Here is a 23,603-nt window from a genome sequence, read left to right on the forward strand (position 1 = left end):
CCAATAATTCCAGGGATCCAAGTTTCATATTGTGACACCAAGTCATATTGTGTAGTTTATATGGGTCCTTTATGTTGCAGTAGTGATGGCTCATTGAGGAAATCCTGAGGCTTGTGTGTTTAAACACAAGCACTTTGTGGTCTTTAAAATGTACAATTCCAAGAATGGTGCTGCATGGAACTGTTCCATGCAAACATGCTGCTAACTAAGTTCAGTTCTAGACAGTTCCCTTTCTTAACTTATGTACACTTTTGCAATTTCTTTTCTTTCCTCCAAGTTTGCTGTCAGCCATGTCATCATCATATTTTAACGTCTTCCCTGCAGCTTTAATTCTTTTTGCTGGTTTTTCTTTTTATATTCAATAATTCCTCATTTCTTTTGAGGCCTTTCATTTGTTTCCTTCCGAGGATGTGTATTTCACAAATAGAACCTTTATTTCCACTTGTCTCAACTTCAGCCAAACCCTTTTGGCTGCACTGTTAGCCAGGTCTGTCTGATTAATTTGTTGCTCTCCTTGTGGGTTTTTTCATTGCTGGTCATTTAATGTCTTTCACTTCCCTCTTTCTGGGATGTCTATTGCCTACGTTGCATCTCCGCAGAGGCCTTCCATTTCCTCTTCTTTGAGGTCTGTGGCACTTATAGACCTTTTTGATCGTTGCCCTCTATCTGGGGTCATTCTCTAATTTTCCTGTCCATTTGTTTCTTCTTGTGGTTGCCGAAGCAAACGTATTACCTCTTAAGGGTATTGTTGCTTTAAGATTGAGTATAGTAATATACATTTCTCCTACAAAATCTGTAGTTGCTAGGATACAATTGGCTTCCCTTAGCAAGCGAAATTTTGAAACAAATAAGTCATTTAGGTATAGCGTGTTCAAGTGGTTTCTTTTTTTTTGTTTACTCTCAAAGCTGCAGCACTGCTTTCTCATGTCAGCTGTTCTTTTACACTCTTGAACCTTTTTAACTGAGCAATTGTTTGTCTTTACCCAAGTTACTTCTTAAATTTGAAGCCACAGCTTTTGCTCCATAGGGTTGTTTTCTCTCTAAGTTTCCTTTTTTTAAACCTTTGACTCTGCCAGCCAATTTTACAGGGGTTTTATTTTGCATCTGTCTTTCAGCTTTGTTAATGTACTAAACTTCCTGAACCACCACCAAGTCTACAATCTAAACACAGGAACTTTTTTATCTTTCGCTCACCCTTCTTGTGGATTCTGACCCAGGATTCTTGCTGTGTCCTCTTTGTTGCTCATCCATCTTGTAACTAACCATATTTTCTGAGCCGACATTACTCGGGGGTCTGGCAATATTTCAAATGGATCCATTCACCTAACGAGAGGCATTCTGGTGAATATAATTTTTCTTTGCCTCAGACTTCGATTAAACAGGATAGAGAATGATAACTTAGCATCACCTGACATAGGCAATTTTATCAGAAATTATATTGGGTACACTTGTGCATGCTTCACACAATTCAAGATGGTTTACAGCATGAATAATGCAGAGGTAGAAAACGAGCAGGAATGAAGAGAAGGAAAGACAAAACATTGTTTGGAACTCAAACGTGCGGCATGTAAAATTTTCACACCAATCTCCTGTGAAATTACAAAACTTCAGCAGCACATCACAAGGTAACGACAAACATATTTGTGATAAGTCACAAAACTCCCACTGCTGACTCCAGGTGAATTCAGGTCACTAATCTAAGAAATGAAGCAGCACAGGATGTTGATTATCCAACATGAAACCACAACTAAGTCCAATAGAGATCTCTATCAGTAACAAAGATGTTATTTTATGTTCCTTTGGAACAAGATAAGTAATTTAGTTAAGGCATGGCATTACCAAACTTCAAACATTTTCCACAGTTTTACTGATAAAATAATGTCTCAGAAGCTCACTGACGCATTTATTGGATAATGGTGCACTGTGAGAATCAAGCAATTCAAAAAGGCAATGGTTCATGTTTGACAGATGCTCTATGCTGTATTAGTTTATCTTAGAATCTCTACAGTGCAGAAGGAAGCCATTCGGCCCATCAGGTCTGCACCAGCCACAATCCCACCAGGCCCTATTCCCTTATACCCATATATTTACCCTGCTATTCCCTCTGACACTCTGGGGCAATTTACCAATGGCCAAACTAACCCCCATCTTTGGACTGTGGGAAGAAACCAGAGCACCTGAAGGAAACCCATGCAGACACTGGGAGAACATGCAAACTCCACACAGACAGTGACCTGAGGCTAGAATTGAACCCAGGTCCCTAGTGCTGTGAGGCAGCTGTGCTAAGCACTGTGCCACCCACATAGCCACATAGGCAACTGATACTATAAGTGGCTTCAACATGTCAGCCTGAACAAGTTCTTACCCCGATCGCTGAAATTTCAATAAAGTGTTCTACAATTTCTAAAATGGGTGTTTTTTTTATATCCCCACCCCCTATACTTACCAGTTCTGAGTTAATGGTTTGTTTCTCAGTTGTTTATTCGGAATCTCTGTTAAAAACTATATTTTGGGAGAGGACAAGATAGAATTCAGTTGTACTGTTTTTCATGATTGGGTCTTCTTTTCTAACACTGCCTATGCCTACACCTTCTCTGGTGAATTATTGAAAGGGTTGGTTACAGCTGTGGAATATGCTTTGGAATAAGTTCAGGGAAAGAGGGAAGAGCAGGAGGAACAACTTTATATTTGGAAATAGCAACAACTTGCACTTCTATTACATTTCTAACTTAGTAAAACATCCTGGACAGACCACTGATTCAACTGCATCAAGTTTTGGTCAATTTTGGTCCCACCAGTTGGTGAGTGATATCGCAATCTTGGAAAAGGATGCAGTGGAGGAGTAGAACTCTAGCTGCTCGAATAGACCCAAAGGCCTGGGTCTATCTACTTTAGACTAGTGTAGACTTAAAGGTAATCTGAGAGCTAAAGGGACATATACCATCCCTATTAATAGATTATTCTAATATAAAAGATTAGTGAGGATCAGGAACCCAGAGTTTACGTCCTGATAGGAATCTACTAGATATTAGATGGCTTTTCCTTTGCCAGAACATAGTGAGCTCTCGAATGCATCATCGGCTGGTGTGGTAGATGCTGACTCTCTCTATGCTTTCAAGAGCTAGCTGGACTGATTCCTGATAACATTATTGATGTAAATACTGGAAATGTGAAAAACTTTTCATCACACCTCTTCCCTCATCTGAATATCAGCATTTCTCATTACTTTTCGTTAGTAGACAGGAATCGTCTTTGGCTGTCCTTCAGTTAGAGGATGACATCTGCTCAGGGTTATGAGTTCTGCCATGGGTTTGTGACTGAAGAGGCCGATTTTCAAACAACATATCTTTTGGGCAGGACATCCCACAAAGTAGTGAGTTCCAGAGTGTAGAACACAGGTATAATCACCAACTAAATACAAGTTGAGTTTGTTTTCATTTTGCAATAACCTTCCAAATCTTACAAGTGACCCAATTGTTTTTTTTTAATTCCATGGTCTACTCTTATTACTAGGTTATGTACCACATATGCAATTTGCTTACCAAAAATTGATAGACACTTCCATCATGCCATCAGTATTGTTCATTTGGCCCAGAACTTCCATTACTCTAATTACACCTCCATCCCAGACTACAGCCCTCAGCCTTTGACTACCCACCCCCTGACTATCCCAACTCATCCTATCCCCTTACCTTATACATTCACTTTCCTTGGCCTCTCAAAGTGGCTGGAACCTAGAAACTTATCTGATTTCAATTTACTAATACCACAAAGAGAAAGTGTAGCTTCATTTCACCAATGCTGCCTCCCTGCACAGGACAGTCCCAATTGCTGACATGCTGCCTATTTCTTAGCACACCCGAGTCATAAAGTTGGGCAAGAAATAGCTAGCCCCCGACTAAGGTAAGTAAAAAGGATCAGAGTGGCAATCTAACTGTGATTACCAGGCCATGGAAATTCTGCCCTATGTTTATAAAGCCATCTTATAAACAGGAAACAAAGAATATAATAAATCACTAAATACGCCCTATTTCCGACTTCCAGCGCCAACAGAATTACTCACACAACAAGCCGTTTTCATTGTGCTAAATGTACTCCAACATGATGAGACAATTATTATTTTATCTTTGAAATTTAAAGACCAAAAACCGTAATAAAGAATTAACATACTATTACTGGTCATAGAAAAGCCAATATATCTACCAATTATTTTGAAAATGCAATGCACAATCACTAAGCAGATTGAGTTGTTATTTTTCATTCTAACTGGTTTACTTTATAACACATCCCAATCACAATCATACTGTGCAGAAAAGGCCCTTTGGCCCATCCAGTCCACACCAACACATTAGAAACACCTGAACTCCCACCTAATCCCAAGTGCCAGTACTTGGCCTGTAGCCCTGAGTGTTATAATGTGCCAATTGCTCATCCAGATACTTTTTAAAAGATGTGAGGCAACCTGCCTCTACTACCCTCCCAGGCAGAGCATTCCAGACCATCACCACCCTCTGGGTAAAAAAGTTTTCCCTCACAACCTCCCTAAACCTCCTGCCCCTCACCTTCAACCTATGTCCCTCATGACAGACCCTTCAACTAAGGGAAAGAGAGGGAGCTGTGTTGAATTCTGGAGAATAGCTGCTCCTTATCTATTCTATGTCTCTCAATCTTGTACACCTCAATCAGGTCGTTCCTCAGTCTTCTCTGCTCAAACATAAACAACCCAAGTCTATCCAACCTCTCTTCACATCTTAACTATTCCATTCCAGACAGCATCCTGGTAAATCTCCTCTGCACCTCATCCAGTGCAATCACATCCTTCCAGAACTGCACACAGTACTCTAGCTGTGGCTTCACCAAAGTTCTATCCAACTAAGAACATAAGAAATAGGAGCAGGAGCAGGCCATCTAGCCCTTCGAGCCTGTCCCGCCATTCAATAAGATCATGGCTGACCAATATGATTTCCCTGCTTTTGTAATCGATGCCTCGATTGATAAAGGCAAGTGTCCCATATGCCCTTTTCACCACCCTACTAACATGCCCTTCCACTTTTCAGAGATCTGTGGACAAACACACCAAGGTCTCTTTGTTCCACAGAATTTCCTAGTGTCCTACCATTCACTGAATACCTTATCAAATTACTCCTTCAAAATGTGCATCACCTCATACTTTTCAGGGTTAAATTCCACATGCCCATGTAACCATTCCGTCTATATCATCTTGTAGCCCAAGGAACTCCATTTCACTGTTAACCACCTGTCCAATCTTTGTGTCATCCGCAGACTTACTAATCCCCCCACAGTCATCAATATCATTTATATAACTAATGAACAATAGGGGGCCTCAACACAGATCCCTGTGGTACACCACTGGACACTGGCTTCCAAGCACTAAAGCTGCCTTTCGTCATCACGCTCTGTCTCCCACAACTGAGCCAATTCTGAATCCACTTTATCAAATTACCCTTTATCCCATGTGAATTTATCTTCTCTACAAGTCTCCCATTGTCAAAGGCTTCTCTGAAATCCATATAAACTACATCAACTGCATTACCCTCATCTACAAACCTGGTCACCTCCTCAAAAAATTCAATCAAATTTGTTAGGGATGACCTCGTTCTGACAAAGCCATGCTGACTATCCCTGATCAAACTTTCCCTCTCCAAATGGAGAGGAATGCTCTCCTTCAGGAGTTTCTCTAATAGATTACCTACCGCTGACGAGAAACTCTGGTCTATAATTTCCTGGTTTATGTCTACAACCCTTCTTAAATAGCAGAACTATGTTAGCTGTTTTCCAGACGTCAGGCGCCTCCCCGTGGCCAGAAAGAAATTGAAAATTTGGGTTAGAGCCCCTGTACTCTCCTTCCTTGCCTCCTACAGCAGTCTAGGGCACAATTCATTCAGACCTGGAGATTTATCCACTTTTAAGGCTGCCAACATTCCCGTACCTTGTCCTTCCCTATGCCAAAATGCTCAAGATCCTCACAGTCTCTCAGCATGAATTTCATACCAATATCCTCATTCTCTTGAGTGAAGATGGATGTGAAGCATTCATTCAACACTCTACCAATGTTCTCTGCCTCCACCCAGCCCTTCGTCTCTAGTGGGCCTTACTCTTTTCACAGTCATCCTCTTCTCATTGTTGGGATTTGCCCTACTTTTACCAGCCAGAGCTTTCTCATATCGATTCTTTGCATTTCTAGTTGCTTTCTTATTCTTCATCTTATGCTTTCTATACCACACCAATGCCTCCACTGATTTGCTCCCCTTGTACTTTTTAAAAGCCCTTCTTTTCCTCATCATTATATCCTGAATATCTCTGGTCATCCATGGTTCTCTGGGCTTGTTATTCCTACCTATCACCCTAGAGGGAACATGCTGGGCTTGTACTCTCGCCTTTTCCTTCTTGACTGTCTCCCACTACTCTTCTGTAGATTTTACCAGTAGCTGTTCCCAATCTACCTTGGCCATATCCTGTCTCATGTTACTAAAATCCATTCTCCCCCAATCCAAAACTTTTTTTGCAGCTTGTCTATTTCCTTGTCCATAACAAGCTTAAATTGTAACCATGCTGTGATCACTACCACTAAAATACTCCTCTTCCACCACCACCTCAACCACTCATTCTAGCTTCATTCCCCAGAATCAGGTCCAGCACAGCTTCTTCCCTTGTTGGTCCTCCACATACTGATTTAAAAAGTTCTCCTATACACATTTCAAGAAATCTACTCCATCCAAACCCTTAGCATGATATACATCCCAGTTAATATTGGCAAAGTTGAAATCACCTTATAATAACCCCATTGTTATCTTTTTTATACATCTCCACAAACTGAGCATATATTTGCTCCTCAATATCCCTCTGTCTGGGATTTTATAGTAAACACCTAACAATGTAGCTGCCCCTTTTTTATTCCTAAGCTCTACTCACAAAGCTTAATTTGATGGCCCCTTCAATATGTCACCTCTCCTACTGCAGTAACTGACTCGTTCACTAATAATGCTATGTCTCCTCCTCTTTTACCTCCTTCCCGTCTCAACTGAAGATTCTATATCTGACTATTATTCTGACTGTTGAACTCCCTATTAACATTGCCCTGCCTCTCTCCACCCTCTCCAGTACAGACAGGCTGCTTGTGGTGCCAGAAGATTGGCTTTGTCTGCACTTCCTGGAGGAACCAGTGCCCTCATCCGCCTCCAAAATGGAATACCAATTTGCGATCAGCTTCAAATAAAAAAAAATCCCTAAAGGAAGAAATCATGAAACAACTCAAATTGTTCAACATTCACCCATCCCCTTTGGTTGGGATCTTTAATCTCTGTAAAGAGAAAGGCATCTTTGTCAGTAAGAAGTCTAAGTTGATCTGAGCTGGAATGCTGCTGGATGAAAGGGTTACCCATTGGAACCTAAAACTGATACAAAAGCAGACTTTCTAGAAGAAAGAGATATGGCAGCAACAAAACCCAAGAAGTTGCAATCAATCATACATTAAAGTCACTGTGTAGCAATCACAAAATTCGGACAACTTTAATTACGCCGTATTTTAGCCACCACTAGAAGAATGCCTAAACAAGAAGGCAGGAGATATATAATTCCAGTCCCCGTCTGAAAGGAATATTTTAGCACTTCATTTCTCTCCAACATCAAAACAATGAAGTGGTATTCTGTCAAATAGATTTTTCTTGATTAATTACTAATAAATAAAGGCATGCACTTCACAATATTTTCAGTGGCGAGTGAATTGAGTCAAACTAATTTCCACATCATGTGCAAACACAATGAAAGCAGCATTAACCCAGATGAGGTTATGGATTATAAACATTAGATCCACAGTGCCCACTTAAATTAATATGAACTATATTTTTAAGGGAGTGAGTCATGATTGTATTGCAGTATGACAAACACCACAGGCAATCAGCAGTGAATTGTGTGTGCAGTGAAATCCTACCATTCATTGCCGAGGCAACAGTGATTCTCAGGGCATTGAGCATTCTACGAACAATGCACATAACTCTTATATCTGCATATAACATGGAGAACTTTGAAAAAACAATGTTGTTAGTTCACAAAACCATTCTTAACCGATAGAGTTCTGGAATAACCTGAAAGCACTTTCTTTTAGTCTTTCAGCCAAAATGCAACTGCAATTTCCAAAATATAAATGGAAGTCACCTGCTGTACTGTGAGCACCACTCATTATGTCTGTGCATCCTATTTGAATGTTAGCTGCAATTATTCTGTTAGTCAGTGTCAGTAACGATGCTGCTGAATTATACTGCTCATGTTTTTAACGTTGTTAGTTTCCCATTCTCAGACATCTCCAAGTTGCACTCAATGCCTTGTATCAATTTGACATTGAGCTGCATTCTGTGGGCCCGGGTGAGGAAGAGCCTTTGCATCCTCAGTTTTACTGTGGTTCAAGACTTCATTATTTCCCCAGTTGACATGATGTAATTCAACCAGGAGGGCACGCCGACTTCTCACCAGCTGTAGTCAATGCTGTCCCATAACAGACTGGCAGAAATGTTGCCCTTCTACCCAATCTAGGCTCAATTAGCATTTTCCATCCTCAGCTTTGGAATGCTCCAACATCACATATGGCACTGGCTGAAAAGTGGCAAATGGTGGGCAATGAGGGGAAGTCAGTGAAGGCTAAGATTTTAAAAATTGTGATATGTTGATCTGCACCATACAAAAGGAGTTGGGTGCAACTCTGCTCCTTCTCAGTGGCCCCTTAAGAATCACATATTCTTAACTGGAAGAATCTTGCGGGTTCAGCTCAAAAGCTGATTCTGTTCAAGACTAGTTGACAATGTATGGAACAGTACAAAAAAAAACTGAAAGAATCAGACATAGCAAAGTTGCTTAGCTGCAGTGATAATTTAGCTGCATAAAAATAATAAGCTGAAGCAAGCCAATGCCTGAATTTGCAGCTGTTGACATATCTAAAGAGTCAAAGCATTCATAGCCAAAATAGAACAGTCAAGTAGCCAGGCGCATGCAACTGCAAACAGGAAGATTTCTATTTTTAAAATAAGCAACTTACATTAATTAAGACATTAGCTATTGACTTGGCCCTCAAAACCACCGTTCACGTCACATACACCATAAAGGTTCATAGCAAAGAAGAAAACCATCATGTCTGTGCTAGCTCTTCCTTAATAGAGCCCACAGAATAATCCCACATGACCTGACATCTCCTCATAGTGCACTGTTGCTGATGTATTTCTGTTTATTTAGTATTGATGAGCTGAAATACAACACTACCATACATAACATTTCATAAATAATTTTAAAACATTGCATTTTGCTAATTCTAGATAAAAGCAAGAAAATATGAAAATGAACAATAAAGCAGGTTTCACAATAATTAAACCAGCAACACATGCTATCACTATGCTTTTAACTCTCCCATTTAGTCCTCAATAGTACCAACACCAAGTGTTTTGGGATCTGGTCCCAACTGTTCCACAGGTCATCTTAGCTACTTACAGCTGATATAGGCAGTGAAAACCCAACTGTATACAGCACAGTGGAAGTGACGGTACTGTTCTTGAAAGGGTACTTGATGGATTCATCATCACAATAAAAACCTCTTTGATACGGTTTTATTTTGAACAAATTTATAACACCCAATGGCATACCAGCTGTAGGGAAGGAAAAAAAATCTTTTAAGTGCACCTTAAACTGACAACTTCATAACAAGCAGATAACATTCATGAATCTTGTTTGAAAAAAAATCAAAGTACAAAACAGCCCGTTTGTCAGATGTGCGTGCAATGGCCTGGGGTGGGATGACATGCATTCCAGTTTCCACCACGCTGTAGGGAAGCGCCTCCCCTCCGCTGAACACCAGTCCCAGAGAAATTGCTCAGACATGCCATTTAGAATTGATGACAGCTCATGAGCATGAACGAGGGTCAAACCATACCATTGGACTTCCATGATTCTCAATCTGTGAAATTTATAGCTCTTTGTTCAGTGTTGACATCATTTCGTAATTATGCCTCATTTTTGTTTTAAATTTATGTGGCTCAGTGCAGACCACATAACAGCAGAAAGCAAACTCAGTTGTGTGCCTGTACACAAGAAATGCCATCGTTTGGTTTCACAAAACCACTGCTGTGGCATTCATAGGCTTAACTTAAATTTAAAAATATTGGCCCTGTTAAATCTGCCAAATAAATAGGAACATCATAATTGGAGATGAGTATCAGCGAACTGGAAATACTGTGTAATATCATCCTGCTGAATGGCAGTTTTGCTATCTGTTTCTTTCTGGAGAAGGTGACCAGTTGGGTATCTCCCAATCAGACTGGGGCAAAATTTATGTATTCTACAATGTTTAGTACTGCTGGTTGTTATTGTTATTTTTCCCAATAGAACATAGAACATAGAACACAGAACACTACAGCACAAACAGGCCCTTCGGCCCACGAGTTGCGCCGATCACATCAACACCTACCAACCTACAGACCTATCTATAACCCTCAATCTCATTAAACCCCATATACTCATCCAGAAGTCTTTTAAAAGACCCCAGCGAGTTCGCCTCCACCACCACTGACCCCAGCCGATTCCATTCACTCACCACCCTCTGAGTGAAAAACTTACCCCTAACATCACTTCTGAACTTCCCTCCCCGCACCTTAAATCTGTGTCCTCCCGTAGCAACCATTTCAACCCGGGGAAATAGCCTCTGAGAGTCCACCCTATCTATTCCTCTCAACATTTTGTAAACTTCTATCAGGTCGCCTCTCAACCTTCGTCTCTCCAGGGAAAAGAGTCCCAGCTCCCTCAACCTAACTTCATAAGGCATGCCTCCCAGTCCAGGCAACATCCTTGTAAATCTCCTCTGTACCCTCTCAATAGCTTCTACATCTTTCCTATAGTGAGGCGACCAGAACTGCGCACAATACTCTAAATGAGGCCTGACAAGGGTCTTATAAAGTTGCAGCATTACCTCCCAACTCCTAAACTCAATCCCTCGATTAATGAAGGCCAGTACACCATACGCCTTCTTGACCACATCCTCCACCTGCGAGGCCGATTTAAGAGTCCTGTGGACCCGGACCCCAAGATCCTTCTGCTCTTCAACACTACTCAGACTTCTGCCCTTGATAGTGTACTCGTTCATCCCGTTGGTTCTGCCAAAATGGACGACTACACATTTATCCGCGTTGAAGTCCATCTGCCACTTCTCCGCCCAGTCCTGCATCCTATCTATGTCCTGCTGCAACTTTTGCCATCCTTCCAGACCATCCACAACACCACCGACCTTAGTGTCATCAGCGAACTTACTTACCCATCCCTCCACTTCCTCATCCAGGTCATTTATGAAAATGACAAACAACAAGGGTCCCAGAACAGATCCTTGAGGCACTCCGCTGGTGACTGACCTCCATTCAGAAAAAGCCCCATCCACAACCACTCTCTGCCTTCTGCAGGCAAGCCAGTTCTGAATCCACAAGGCCAAAGGCCCTTGGATCCCATGCCCTCTCACCTTCTCAAGAAGTCTTGCATGGGGGACCTTATCAAACGCCTTGCTGAAGTCCATGTACACTACGTCCACGGCACTTCCTTCGTCAATGTGTTCAGTCACATTATCGAAGAACTCAACTAGGCTTGTAAGGCACGACCTGCCCTTGACAAATCCATGCTGACTATTCCTGATCATGTCAAACCTCTCCAAATGTTCGTAAATCTTGTCCCTCAGAAGCCTCTCCATCAGCTTATCAACCACTGAGGTCAGACTCACCGGTCGGTAATTTCCCGGGCTATCTCTGTTCCCTTTCTTGAAAATAGGAACTACATCCGCAATCCTCCAATCCTCCGGAACCTCTCCCGTCTCCATTGACGACACAAAGATCATCGCCAGGGGCTCTGCAATCTCTTCCCTCGCCTCCCACAGTATCCTGGGGTACATCCCATCTGGTCCAGGCGACTTATCTACCTTGATAGAATTCAAAAGTTCCAACACATCCTCCTCCTTAATATTCACGTACTCAATCTTTTATAGGTTCTCCTGTAAATAGAGTTCCTCCTAATGAGCTTTGTTCCTTTGTTTCAGTTTAGGAGTGGCACAGTGGTTAGCACTGCTGCCTCACAGCACCAGGGACTGGATTTGATTCCTGGCTTGGGTCAATGTCTATGCGGAATTTGCACATTCCCCCCCGTAACTGCATGGGTTTCCTCTGGGTGCTGCAGTTTTTTCTCATAGTCCAAAAGACGTGTTGGTTAGGTGCACTGGCCATGCTAAATTCTCTCTGTGTACTCGAATAGGTGCCAGAGTGTGGCGACTAGGGGATTTTCACAGTAACTTCATTGCAGTGTAAATGTGAGTCTACCTTTTCGCCACAGTGAGCCATGCACCGAGTACAGAGTGTCTCTGGATTTGAATAGCATTCGTGGTTCCAAAATACAGCTGTCTTTTTTAACTTTATCTTATCAGAACTTTTCCATATTAAAATTTAATGATATTCTTTCTTTGCTCTTTAATAAATAAGACTATTCATTTCCCCCTGCAATTTTTTTCTTTCCGCTTCCCTCTTGAGAACGCTGACTCTTAGATGGGTCATGGATTCATCGGTGCTAGTCACCATGTGGTGCCTGACTAAGTTTCCACAATTTAAATGTGAACTTTGAAGTGAGTACTAGTCAGTTACTTGGCTATGCAGGAAATTCAGAATCTGATCGAGTCCACACCCAATATTCATATGCACTCTCTAGATAGCAATCAGGAGCAGGATCCTGAGACAACCTTCCCCCTCATTAACCAAGGGAGCCTGGGCCAATTATAGTACTCAAAGAGTGATCTCTGTTTCCGATTATAGATTGCAGGGTTTAAAGCGTCATATTACAGATCTATTAGTCCTACCCCACTGACTTAGTCAATGCCACCATAGAGAATGCTAGTGTTAGTAGTTTTAATGTTAATATTCCAGTTCAGAAAAAAAAACTAATTATATCTAAAAGTCCAGGGAGTCTTAACTAATGTAACTTTGAAGGAAACACCAACGGTATTATCAGCGAGTAAAGAGAACATCAAAGATAGTCTATAAATACACTGTCCTGACATGGGTCTAAGTTCAGTGTAGCATGATCACTCCCCAGAATTGCTCATTTAGGTATGAGCCAATGTAAATCTTGCTTATGGAAAATGAGTTTCTTTTCACCTTGCCTCTCCTGAAGGCATCTTATACTGAAGTAGGCATTACTTGAATGGAGAACAACTGCGGAACCCTGAAATGCAGAGAGATCTAAGTGTTCTAATGCATGAGTCACAAAAAGTTAATGTGAGGTACAGCAAGTGATTAAGATAGCGAATGAAATGCTATCCTTTATTATATGAAAGAAAGTGAACACAAACGTAAAGGTGTTATGTCTCAAGAATGCGGGGCATTGGTGAGATCACATCTCGAATACTGTGCGCAGTTTTGATGTCTTTAGTTAAGGAAGGATATGAATGTGTTGGAGGCGGTTTACTAGATTGATACCTCAAATAAGTAGGTTGTCGCATGAGAAATGGCAAGACAGTCTGGGTTATTTTCACTGGAGTTCAGGAGAGTGAGGGGTGACCTGATTAAAATATGAGATTCTGAATGGTTTTGACAAGGTGGATGTGGAAAGGATGTTTCCTCTCGAGTGTGTCCAGAACGAGGGGGCACTGTTTTAAAATTAGGGGTTGCCGTTTCAGGACAGAGATGAGGAGTTTTTTTCTCTCAAACGAATGTGTAATTTTGAAAACTACTGCCCCAGAAGATATTGGAAGTGGAGCTATCAAGTATTTTTAAGACTGACTTATCTAGATTCTCGTTAGGTAAGGGAGTCAAAAGTTTTCCGGGGGAAGTTGGGAACACGGAATTCAAAACAGAAGCATTTCAGCCATAATCTCACTGATTAGTAGAGCAGTTCAAGGAGCCAAATGGTGTACTCCTGCTCTTATTTCTTACCTTCTTATGAAGCAAATGCCTGGCGCTGGAGCATGGCAACTTCTTGCAAGCTGTGCTCAGCACACCCTCTCATTCTACCTTTTACTCTTGTTCTATGCTTTTAAAATTCTATTCTAATTCATACCTTTCTCTACACTCTAGCTATGACTGTAATACTACATTCTGCACTCTCTCCTTTCCTTCTCTATGAACGGTATGCTATGTCTCTACAGAGCGCGAAACAATACTTTTCACCGAATCCCAGTGCATGTGGCAATAATAAGTCAAACCTATAGGTACTAGGCACCACTCAGCATCACACTAAATTGAGATTGCTCCTGCATTAAGCAACATGATTACTGCAGCAACACAATAGTCACAATATGCCTCACAATAGTCTGTTCCTCACCAGTTAGTCCAGACTGTGAAATACAATCCTGTCCTCACCCAATGGCAACACAGCTGCTGCCAGCAGGGTTCACTGAATAGAAGATTTCCTTCTTTCTCCCTAAACCTGCGGCATTCCTACTATCTTTCTGGACAAATAAGAGATTCATTGGTGAGGGCATTGAGTACAGGAGCTGCGAAATCATGTTGCAGCGATATAAAAACTTGAAATTTCTTGGTGTGAATTGCTCAGTGCACTTCCAAACAGAGGAGGCAACTTTAACTTTGAATAATAGAGGGCAGTGGGAGCCATTGAATCAGCCCTATTTTAATAATCTCTCAAATTTAATTCCATTGAATGCAGTAAAAATTAAACTGGGTGCAACATGTAACAAGTGACTGATTGGATATGATGTACAAAGAGAAAATGAGCTTGTAGACTTCCTGACAACCTGAGCAGTATCTATTTAAAGGGAAGTTGCCATTATTTTCCATTTTCTTTTCAATACTGTGTATTCAGTTTACTTTTTCATGAGAAATGTATTATAAGAATGGTGGGGTAGGGGTGGGATCATATCATTGAGACCTCTTGTCTGCAATATTAAACTCGTGTGTTATGACCTCATGTCATATCATTTGAGGAAAAAAGATTATTACTGAATGGGGCAAAGTTCAACTTTTTACAACAGTGTAAAATGGTTTAGTGAGCAGCCACCCACTTTTATTTCCATTGATGTTTAAACGATCACCAGTTTTAAACCATCATGCCAGGTCAAGATCTACCTCACTATCTCAAAACAGCTAATAAAGTCCAATAATGTTGAATAGATGATTTTCCTCTCTTTCTCCCTAAACTTGTGGCATTCCTATCTTTTTGGACAAATGAGATATTTAATCTATAAACTTCTTGGTGTGAATTGCTCAGTGCACTTCCAAACAGAGGGGACAACTTTAACTTTGAATAATTGTAGACAGTGGGAGCTACTGAATCAGCCCTGTTTTAATAATCTCTCAAATTTAATTCCACTGAAAAATTAAACTGGGTGGACTGGGGACACAGGTCACTCAGCATTAGAAAGAAGAAATCACAGGTTTACATTGTGTAAGAAGCATCTGAAACAACCTGTCTGGTCTTTCTGTTTACGCTGATGGTCTGTGTATTTTTATCTTCTGAATCCAATATGCGTCACCAGCATTTGGAGCTTTTACTTTTGTGGGCACTCAGACTGCCAGAACTGTGGAACCTGCTTACTTAGGAGTGGAGCAGAAGAAGAGCAACAAAAATTAACAAAATCAAATCCCCTACCCCTTTTGTGCTTTTCTAAGATTTTTTTCTAAATAGGACAATCCAGATTTGGCCGAGTGATGTGTTTGCTTTCATATTATGGTTGAACAGTCAACTTCCATACACATGCTTTGCTCCACTTTCATACAAGGTAGACACACAAAACCATCTGTCTTCTTGCCCTCAGGAAATCAGCTTACTTCACCCAATAATCATAGATCCTTTGTTGAGATTATATTCATTTATAACGTAAAAGGGCCTTCCTTGATTATTTCGTTAACTTAATGCCTACTCCCAGCTAGCCTAGAATGCCTTCTGACTAATTTGCTTTTTCTCTCCAACTCTAGCTACTAATAAGAGAAGCCTTCACCTTACAGGACATCATTGTAAAACACTAAAATTTATTCCAGATGAGATTTTTAGCCACTTTAACTGCTTAGTAGCCAACTTATGCCCAATTATCTTATTAAAGGAGACAGTCTGGCAGTTTGCGCTCATCTTGAATCTATTTATTGACACACGAGTGGTAGAGCTCAAGTGCTGAGGGCTGTTACTCAGAACGTACCTGATAAAGATGCAAGGCCCTCCATAAGGGAAGTTACACTCAAGCTAAATTTGTGTATATATTAGATCAGCAGAACTGACAACGGTTTTATTCATGAATTACACACTAAACATAAAACAGAAACACAAACAAGATTGACTTTGAAGTAAAAGATTAATATAGGGGAAGAAAACCTCAATGCAAAACTCTTCCAAGGAATTATTTTTATAAATCCCTTACCTCGCAAGATGAATGGTGAAATTAATACCCACACTGGTTGCAGACTTCTGGAGCCCTGTTGCACCACCCCCTACCTATACCTTTAATATCTAACATCAGAAAAAGATGGAGGTTTTTTTTGCTTTTGTTCTGATTGTAAACTATATCTACAGGGATCTAAAGCAGATATAAAAGCTTGTAAGAGCTTTTGCTTTTATTTTATTAAAGCATGTATTTCTTTTATTAAACCATACAATTTTCTCTCACTCTAAAGTACTTTCCAAAATAACCCTTGCTTGAAACCTTCAATTCAGTTTAATTACTAAGATGTACTAGCAACATAATCACAGTGTGCTTTACATTTGGATTGAACGGTCAACTTGACTGGGGAGGCGATGGCCTAGTGGTATTATCACTAGGCTATTAATCCAGAAACTCAACTAACGTTCTGGGGACCCAGGTTCAAATCCCACCACAGCAGGTGGCGGAATTTGAATTCAATAAAAAATATCTGGAATTAAGAATCTACTGATGACCACGAAACGGAAAAACCCATCTGATTCATGAACGTCTTTTAGGAAAGCTGTTGTCATCATCTGGTCTGGCCTACATATGACCCCACAGCCACAATATGGTCGACCCCCAATTGGCCCCGGGCAACTACAGATGGGTGATAAATGCTATCCAGCCAGCAATGCCCATGTCCCATGATTTGATCAAAACAAATTGGCACCACAAGTTACTGTTCCAACTGGAGTCTGGGATACTAGCTCCACTCACATGAATGATCAACAGCTCTCAAAAGCAAACAAAAACAGATAATTTTACACATCTGGGGACAGATTTTATTCCAAGTTACAAATTATTTTTGGAAATACTTTAAAAGTTTATTTAGTCACAAGTAAGGCTTATATTAACACTGCAATGAAGTTAAATGAAGAAAACTGATGTTTGAGAATTTTTAAAGGGCAAATGTAAGAAGAGGTTAGAAGTTAAACACACCCAACCGTGGCTAGTAATGGTCTAACAGGACTTTTGATATATAGATTTGGTATTGAAAAAAAACTACAGATTATTCCATTCATCAAGAAATCCAAAAGCAGCACTTGAACAAACACTTCTGAGGCAAATAAGGCTATGATCTGAACCCACTGACTACTTCAGCAATTTCAATGTTTCGCATCTGGCATCTGAGTTTAATTGGCTAGGTCAAACATTCAAACAGCGACGGATTTACCCAACATTTCAAGATAATCCTTTTACTTCAACGGCTATTTACAAGCCATCTGGAAAGTGAAATTAGTTTGAACAGTTCTAAAAAGGCACACATCCACAGCACAAAACACATTCTCACACTGACACTTTCAAATATTAAACATCACTCTATCCTCAAAGCAAATAAAGCTTCAGTTCAGACTAATGTGGCCAGAGCAGGGGGGTGGAAAAAGATGTTACGACTTGAACCCATTTTGCAGCACTGATCCCAATCCTAGACTTAATCAGCAATGAGTTGGGCAGGCAGCCCTTCCTCCGAATTGTTCAGTAATCTATGCAGCTCCAACACTGTACAAATTTCAAGGAATTTTCTAAAAATATCCTTGTACCTGACAGATGTTTTAGTACTGAAGAGGTGGGTACCAACAGATTAGTTTTGAACATAAGAACATAAGAAATAGGAGCAGGAGTAGGCCATCCAGCCCTTCAAGCCTGCCCCGCCATTCAATAAGATCATGGCTGATCTGTCGCTGCTCAGTTCCACTTTCCCGCCCTCTCCCCATAACCCTTAATCCCCTCTCCTATCAAAAACCCATCAACCCGCGTCTTAAAAATATTTAGCGAGGCAGCCTCCACCACTTCAACGGGCAGAGAATTCCAGAGATTCACCACCCTTTGAGTGAAGAAGTTCCTCCTCAACTCCGTTCTAAACCGCCCCTCTTTTATCTTGAGGCTGTGCCCCCTAGTCCTACTGTCTTTTTTGAGCGGGAAGAGTCTCTCCACCTCTATCCTATCCATCCCATTCATCATCTTATACGTCTCAATGAGATCTCCTCTCATTCTTCTAAACTCTAACGAGTACAAGCCTAGTTTATTCAGCCTCTCCTCATAGCTCAACCCCCTCAACTCCGGTATCAGCCTAGTAAACCTCCTCTGCACTCCCTCCAAGGCCAAAATATCTTTGCGCAGGTGCGGTGCCCAAAAATGCACACAGTACTCCAGTTGCGGCCTCACCAATGCCCTATACAGCTGCAGCAAGACCTCCCTACTTTTATATTCAATCCCCCTCGCTATGAAGGCCAGCATCCCATTCGCCTTCCTGACCACCTGCTGCACCTGCAAGCTGGGTTTTTGCGACTCATGCACAAGGACCCCGAGGTCCCTCTGCACCGTCACCTGCTGCAGTTTTTCACCATGTAAGTAATAGTCCTTCCTACCATTATTCCTACCAAAGTGGACCACCTCACACTTGCCAACATTAAATTCCATTTGCCATTTCCTGGCCCATTCGCCCAGCCTATCTAGATCCTTCTGCAGACTCTCCACACCCTCTGCACAATTTCCCGTTCCCCCAATCTTGGTGTCATCAGCAAATTTCGACACTCTACACTCGGTTCCCTCCTCCAGATCATCTATATAGATGGTAAAAAGCTGAGGCCCCAGCAGCGTCACAACAAAAGAGCAAATTCTAGCAGTTTATTTCCATCACCTCAGCTTAAGATGAGTTTTTGACTTGGGGTATATGAATCATTCTTCTCTCCTCCAACACTCACTTCATATTTCTCCCTTTATTTCCCATCTTTTAAAGGCAGTGACTAATGCTACAATTGAATTAAGCAAACCTTCTCACACGTCAGGGGACATGGAGTTGGGGGTAGGGTGTTAGCGTGGATAGAGGACTGGTTGTCAAATAGGAGGCAGAGAGTGGGGGTCAATGGGTGCTATTCGGATTGGCGGTTGGTGACTAGTGGAGTGCCCCAGGGGTCGGTGCTGGGGCCTCAGCTATTTACCATTTATATAGATGATCTGGAGGAGGGAACTGAGTGTATGGTGTCGAAATTTGCTGATGACATCAAGATTGGTGGAACGGCAAATTGCGCGGAGGGTGTGGAGAGTCTACAGAAGGATCTAGATAGGCTGGGCGAATGGGCCAGGAAATGGCAAATGGAATTTAATGTTGGCAAGTGCGAGGTGGTCCACTTTGGTAGGAATAATGGTAGGATGGACTATTACTTACGTGGAGAAAAACCACAGCAGGCGACGGTGCAGAGGGACCTCGGGGTCCTTGTGCATGAGTCGCAAAAACCCAGCTTGCAGGTGCAGCAGGTGGTCAGGAAGGCGAATGGGATGCTGGCCTTCATAGTGAGGGGGATTGAATATAAAAGTAGGGAGGTCTTGCTGCGGCTATATAGGGCATTGGTGAGGCCGCAGCTGGAGTACTGTGTGCAGTTTTGGGCGCCGTACTTACGCAATGATATTTTGGCCTTGGAGGGAGTGCAGAGGAGGTTTACTAGGCTGATGCCGGAGTTGAGCTATGAGGAGAGGCTGAATAAACTAGGCTTGTACTCGTTAGAGTTTAGAAGAATGAGGGGAGATCTCATTGAGACGTATAAGATGATGAATGGGATGGATAGGATAGAGGTGGAGAGACTCTTCCTGCTCAGAAAGGACAGCAGGACTAGGGGGCACAGCCTCAAGACAAAGGGGGGGGATGCGGTTTAGAACGGAGTTGAGGAGGAACTTCTTCACTCAAAAGGTGGTGAATCTCTGGAATTCTCTGCCCGTTGAAGTGGTGGAGGCTGCCTCGCTAAATATTTTTAAGACGCGGGTTGATGGGTTTTTGATAAGAGAGGGGATTAAGGGTTATGGAGAGAGGGCGGGAATGTGGAACTGAGACATGACAGATCAGCCATGATCTTATTGAATGGCGGGGCAGGGTCGAAGGGCCAGATGGCCTACTCCTGCTCCTATTTCTTATGTTCTTATGTTCTTATTATGTTCTTATCTTTTAAAAATCTTTCTTCAGCTGTAAAACTGTATCATGCAAGTTTGTAGGACATCACATAATGAGGGTTATTCATGGCGTACCCTGTGCTCACCTAACAACACTTTGGCACTTTACCAAACAGTTTGCTGCACAGCTACCAAGAGCAGGAATCTTGAACTGATTTTCCTCTCCGAATGCAGTTTGTCAAGAAAATTGATCATTTCTGATAATGGCGTTCTCTCAAGGTCTCCTGCTCTGCATGACTAATGAAAAAAAATTTGCATTCATATACCACTATTCATGGCCACCAAATTTCTCAAAGCATTTTACAACCAAAGAAGTACTTTTGAAAGGTAGTCATTGTTGTAACGTGGGAAATGTGGTAGTTAATTTGCACACAGCAAGCTCCCACAAAATGCAATATGATAATGACCAGCTTATCTGTTTTTGCAATATTTATTGCGGGATAAATATTGACAGGGACACTGGAGATAACTCCTTTGCTCTCCTTCAAAATAGAATGGGGTCTTTTACATTCACCCAAGCTAACAAATGGGACCTCAGTTTAACACATCATCTGGGTAACGCCTTCAACAGAATGATACTGGAGTGAAAGCCTTGGTTGTAGTGTCCATGCCTTAGAATAGGATTCAAACTTATAACCTTGCGACTCAGACAAGGGAGCATAGAAACATATGAACTAGGAGCAGGAGTAGGCTTTTCAGTCTCTCAAGCCTGGTAGAGGGCTACCAACTTAGCCATAGTTGACACACATCAATGGAATCATCAGGCAATTGTACATATTTGTAAGACATGAAAAGGCAATTGTCTTAGTGGGGGAAAGCAGAGAATCAGCTCTTCTGGAGCAGATTGGAAAAAAGAAATGATGTTGAGGTTTATCAGGCACATTCTGAAGCTGAACTTTCACAATATGATTTCTCTTACTGCCCCACAATCTGATAATTGGCGTTCCCTAAACTTTCTATTCTTGGCTCACTCTTCTTCTTCATCTGCAGTCTTCCCCTTTGGCAACATCATCCACAAGCCCTGGATCAGCTCTTCTGGGTTTGCTGAAGACACCAAGTGCCTCCTCTCCACCATCTCTTTCAATATCACCAGCACGTATTAACGTCAGACTATCTGTTCAATGTCAAATTACGGATGGGTCAAAAACTTCCTCCAATTAGGAAGACTGAAGCAATAATGTCTGGCAACAGGCATAAATTCCTCTTCCTTGTCACTGATTTCTTCTTCACTTTGCCAATTGCTACCCCCCACAACAACTTATTCAAAGCAAATAGACAGTGCAAAGTCTTGACATAGTGTTCAACACAGGACTGAACTTCAAACACAGTATATCCAAGATCAACACAATTTACACGATTTGTACATGAGTACATCCTCAGGCAACGAACCCGGAGTTTGCTTCTCCCATTTCTGCAGCAGATTATTCCAATATCCTGTTTTCTGGCCTCCCAACCACCACCCTGCAGAAACTTTACTTGAGCAAAATGCAACTAACCTTATCCTGTCCAACATACCAACCACCCTTTTCTTACAGAACTACTCTCCCTCAACATATTAACTTAAGTAACTTGTTCTCATTTACAAGTCTTTCCACACGCTTGCCCAGTCTTCCTCTGCAAATTTTTCCTACTTTGCAATGCCCTCCACCCCCTGCAGTCCTCTGCTTGCCTTTTTCAATAACTCGCCCTCCACAGTCCACCAGTGTTGCGTTGGCTTTCATCTACCTGGGCCCCATGCAACATCAATCTTCTTCCACCTTTTAAAACACTCTCTCAAAATTCAGCTTTTGAGAAAACTTTGTCTTAATCTCTCCTTCCAGGACTCAAGGTCCATTTACTTATCCAGTTGCATGTGTACATTTTAAACATTAACGCAAATATAAGAAATAGAAGCAGGAATGGCTCATCTGATTTGTGGTCTTTACTTTCCTGCCTGCCCCCCATAACCTTTAACTCCTTTGTAGGTCAAAAATCTGTTTCACTCAGCATTGGATATGTTCAATGACCCAGCCTCCACAGCTCTCTGGGAAGAGAATTCTAAACAATAACAACTCCAACTGAAGAAACTGCAAGTTGCCATTATTATGGATCTGTATGGTGCATCAATGATATAAGGTAATTTAGTTTAAAAAAGACCTTAGTTATGCATGGGCCTGCACAATATCAACCTTATGGTAAATTCAAGATCATAAAGGAGACACGAAGCTAAATACAGCACATTCCTGAGGCACACAAAGCCACAATTAATAGCTGGCCAGCAAATCAGTAGAAATGAATAGTAAACCTTTCATAGTTACATCAGAAAGGCTAATAGGCAGATAGCCACTTGAATGATCATTGTTTGCGACCAACATAATTTGAAATTAATTAAAGCAAGGAGGAATGACATGCAACATCTCAAAAAGTTATGGAAAAAGTGACAGACATTCATCCAAAAACCAAGGATAATTAAGTGAGAATCTAGAAATCGACATGAAGTGTGTGTAGCATAACTTGAAAGCGGCAGAACATTAGAAGTCTAACTGTAGAAGTGTGAACCAGTAACAGTGGATATACAATAGAAACCATAGTAATTTACAGCATAGGAACAAGCCATTTGGCCATCACGTCTAAGCCAGCTGAAAGAGAGCTATCCACTCCAATCCCACTTCCGAGCATTCAGGTATCACTTTACGGGCATTAAACGTGCACATTCAACTAAATAGACAATACATACCCTAAGATCAGCAACAGGTAGCACGCATTGTCTGCAACTTCTGAAGCCACTTTCACAAACATCACTAACTATGTATGTCTCTTCCTTATGTTAGTGTTTCATGGTTGTCTGCATTCCAAAGTGACTTGTATTATTACCAGAGAATAATGATAACTTACACAACTATCAAACATCTTGGTGAAGATAAACAGAAAAATCTTGACTCATTTTTCAGACTGAAATATTTTTTGTCAAAAAAGGAGATTATCACAGGCATAATGAATTGGCAGTGCAATGATTCATACCACAGATGGAAGGAATTATTTTCACATTATGCTGAAAACAGCAGAATTTTCATTTTGGTTTGAAAAGAAAATGCTGGAAAATCTCATTAGGTCTGACAGCGTCTGTGGAGAGAGAATAGAGCTAAGAGTCCGGATGACCCTTAAGAGTTCTGATGAAAAGTCATCCAGATACTTGACGTAAAAGACAAAACTTGGTTATTACAGATAAAATAAGGACAGAGAGATT

The 23,603-nt window shown here is 41.3% G+C and overlaps 1 protein-coding gene across 3 annotated transcripts in view; it reads right to left on the reverse strand.

Moving 5' to 3' along the window:
* The window catches only part of plpp1a (phospholipid phosphatase 1a), a 98,556-nt gene that overhangs the window by 56,498 nt on the left and 18,455 nt on the right, over nucleotides 1–23,603 (reverse strand). Inside the window, exon 2 of one of the 3 annotated variants that reach the window (XM_080185951.1) lies at nucleotides 9,496–9,650. The exons of 1 other annotated variant lie outside the window; for it this stretch is intronic. In XM_080185951.1, the coding sequence (XP_080042077.1) occupies nucleotides 9,496–9,650 (155 nt within the window). Of the gene's footprint in view, nucleotides 1–9,495; nucleotides 9,651–23,603 lie in introns of those variants that run through there. One more of the 3 variants, XM_080185969.1, reaches the window with a different exon arrangement.

This window comes from Carcharhinus amblyrhynchos, chromosome 1, assembly GCF_965287045.1.
Source record: "Carcharhinus amblyrhynchos chromosome 1, sCarAmb.v2.hapA, whole genome shotgun sequence".
Classification (NCBI taxonomy): Eukaryota; Metazoa; Chordata; class Chondrichthyes; order Carcharhiniformes; family Carcharhinidae; genus Carcharhinus; species Carcharhinus amblyrhynchos.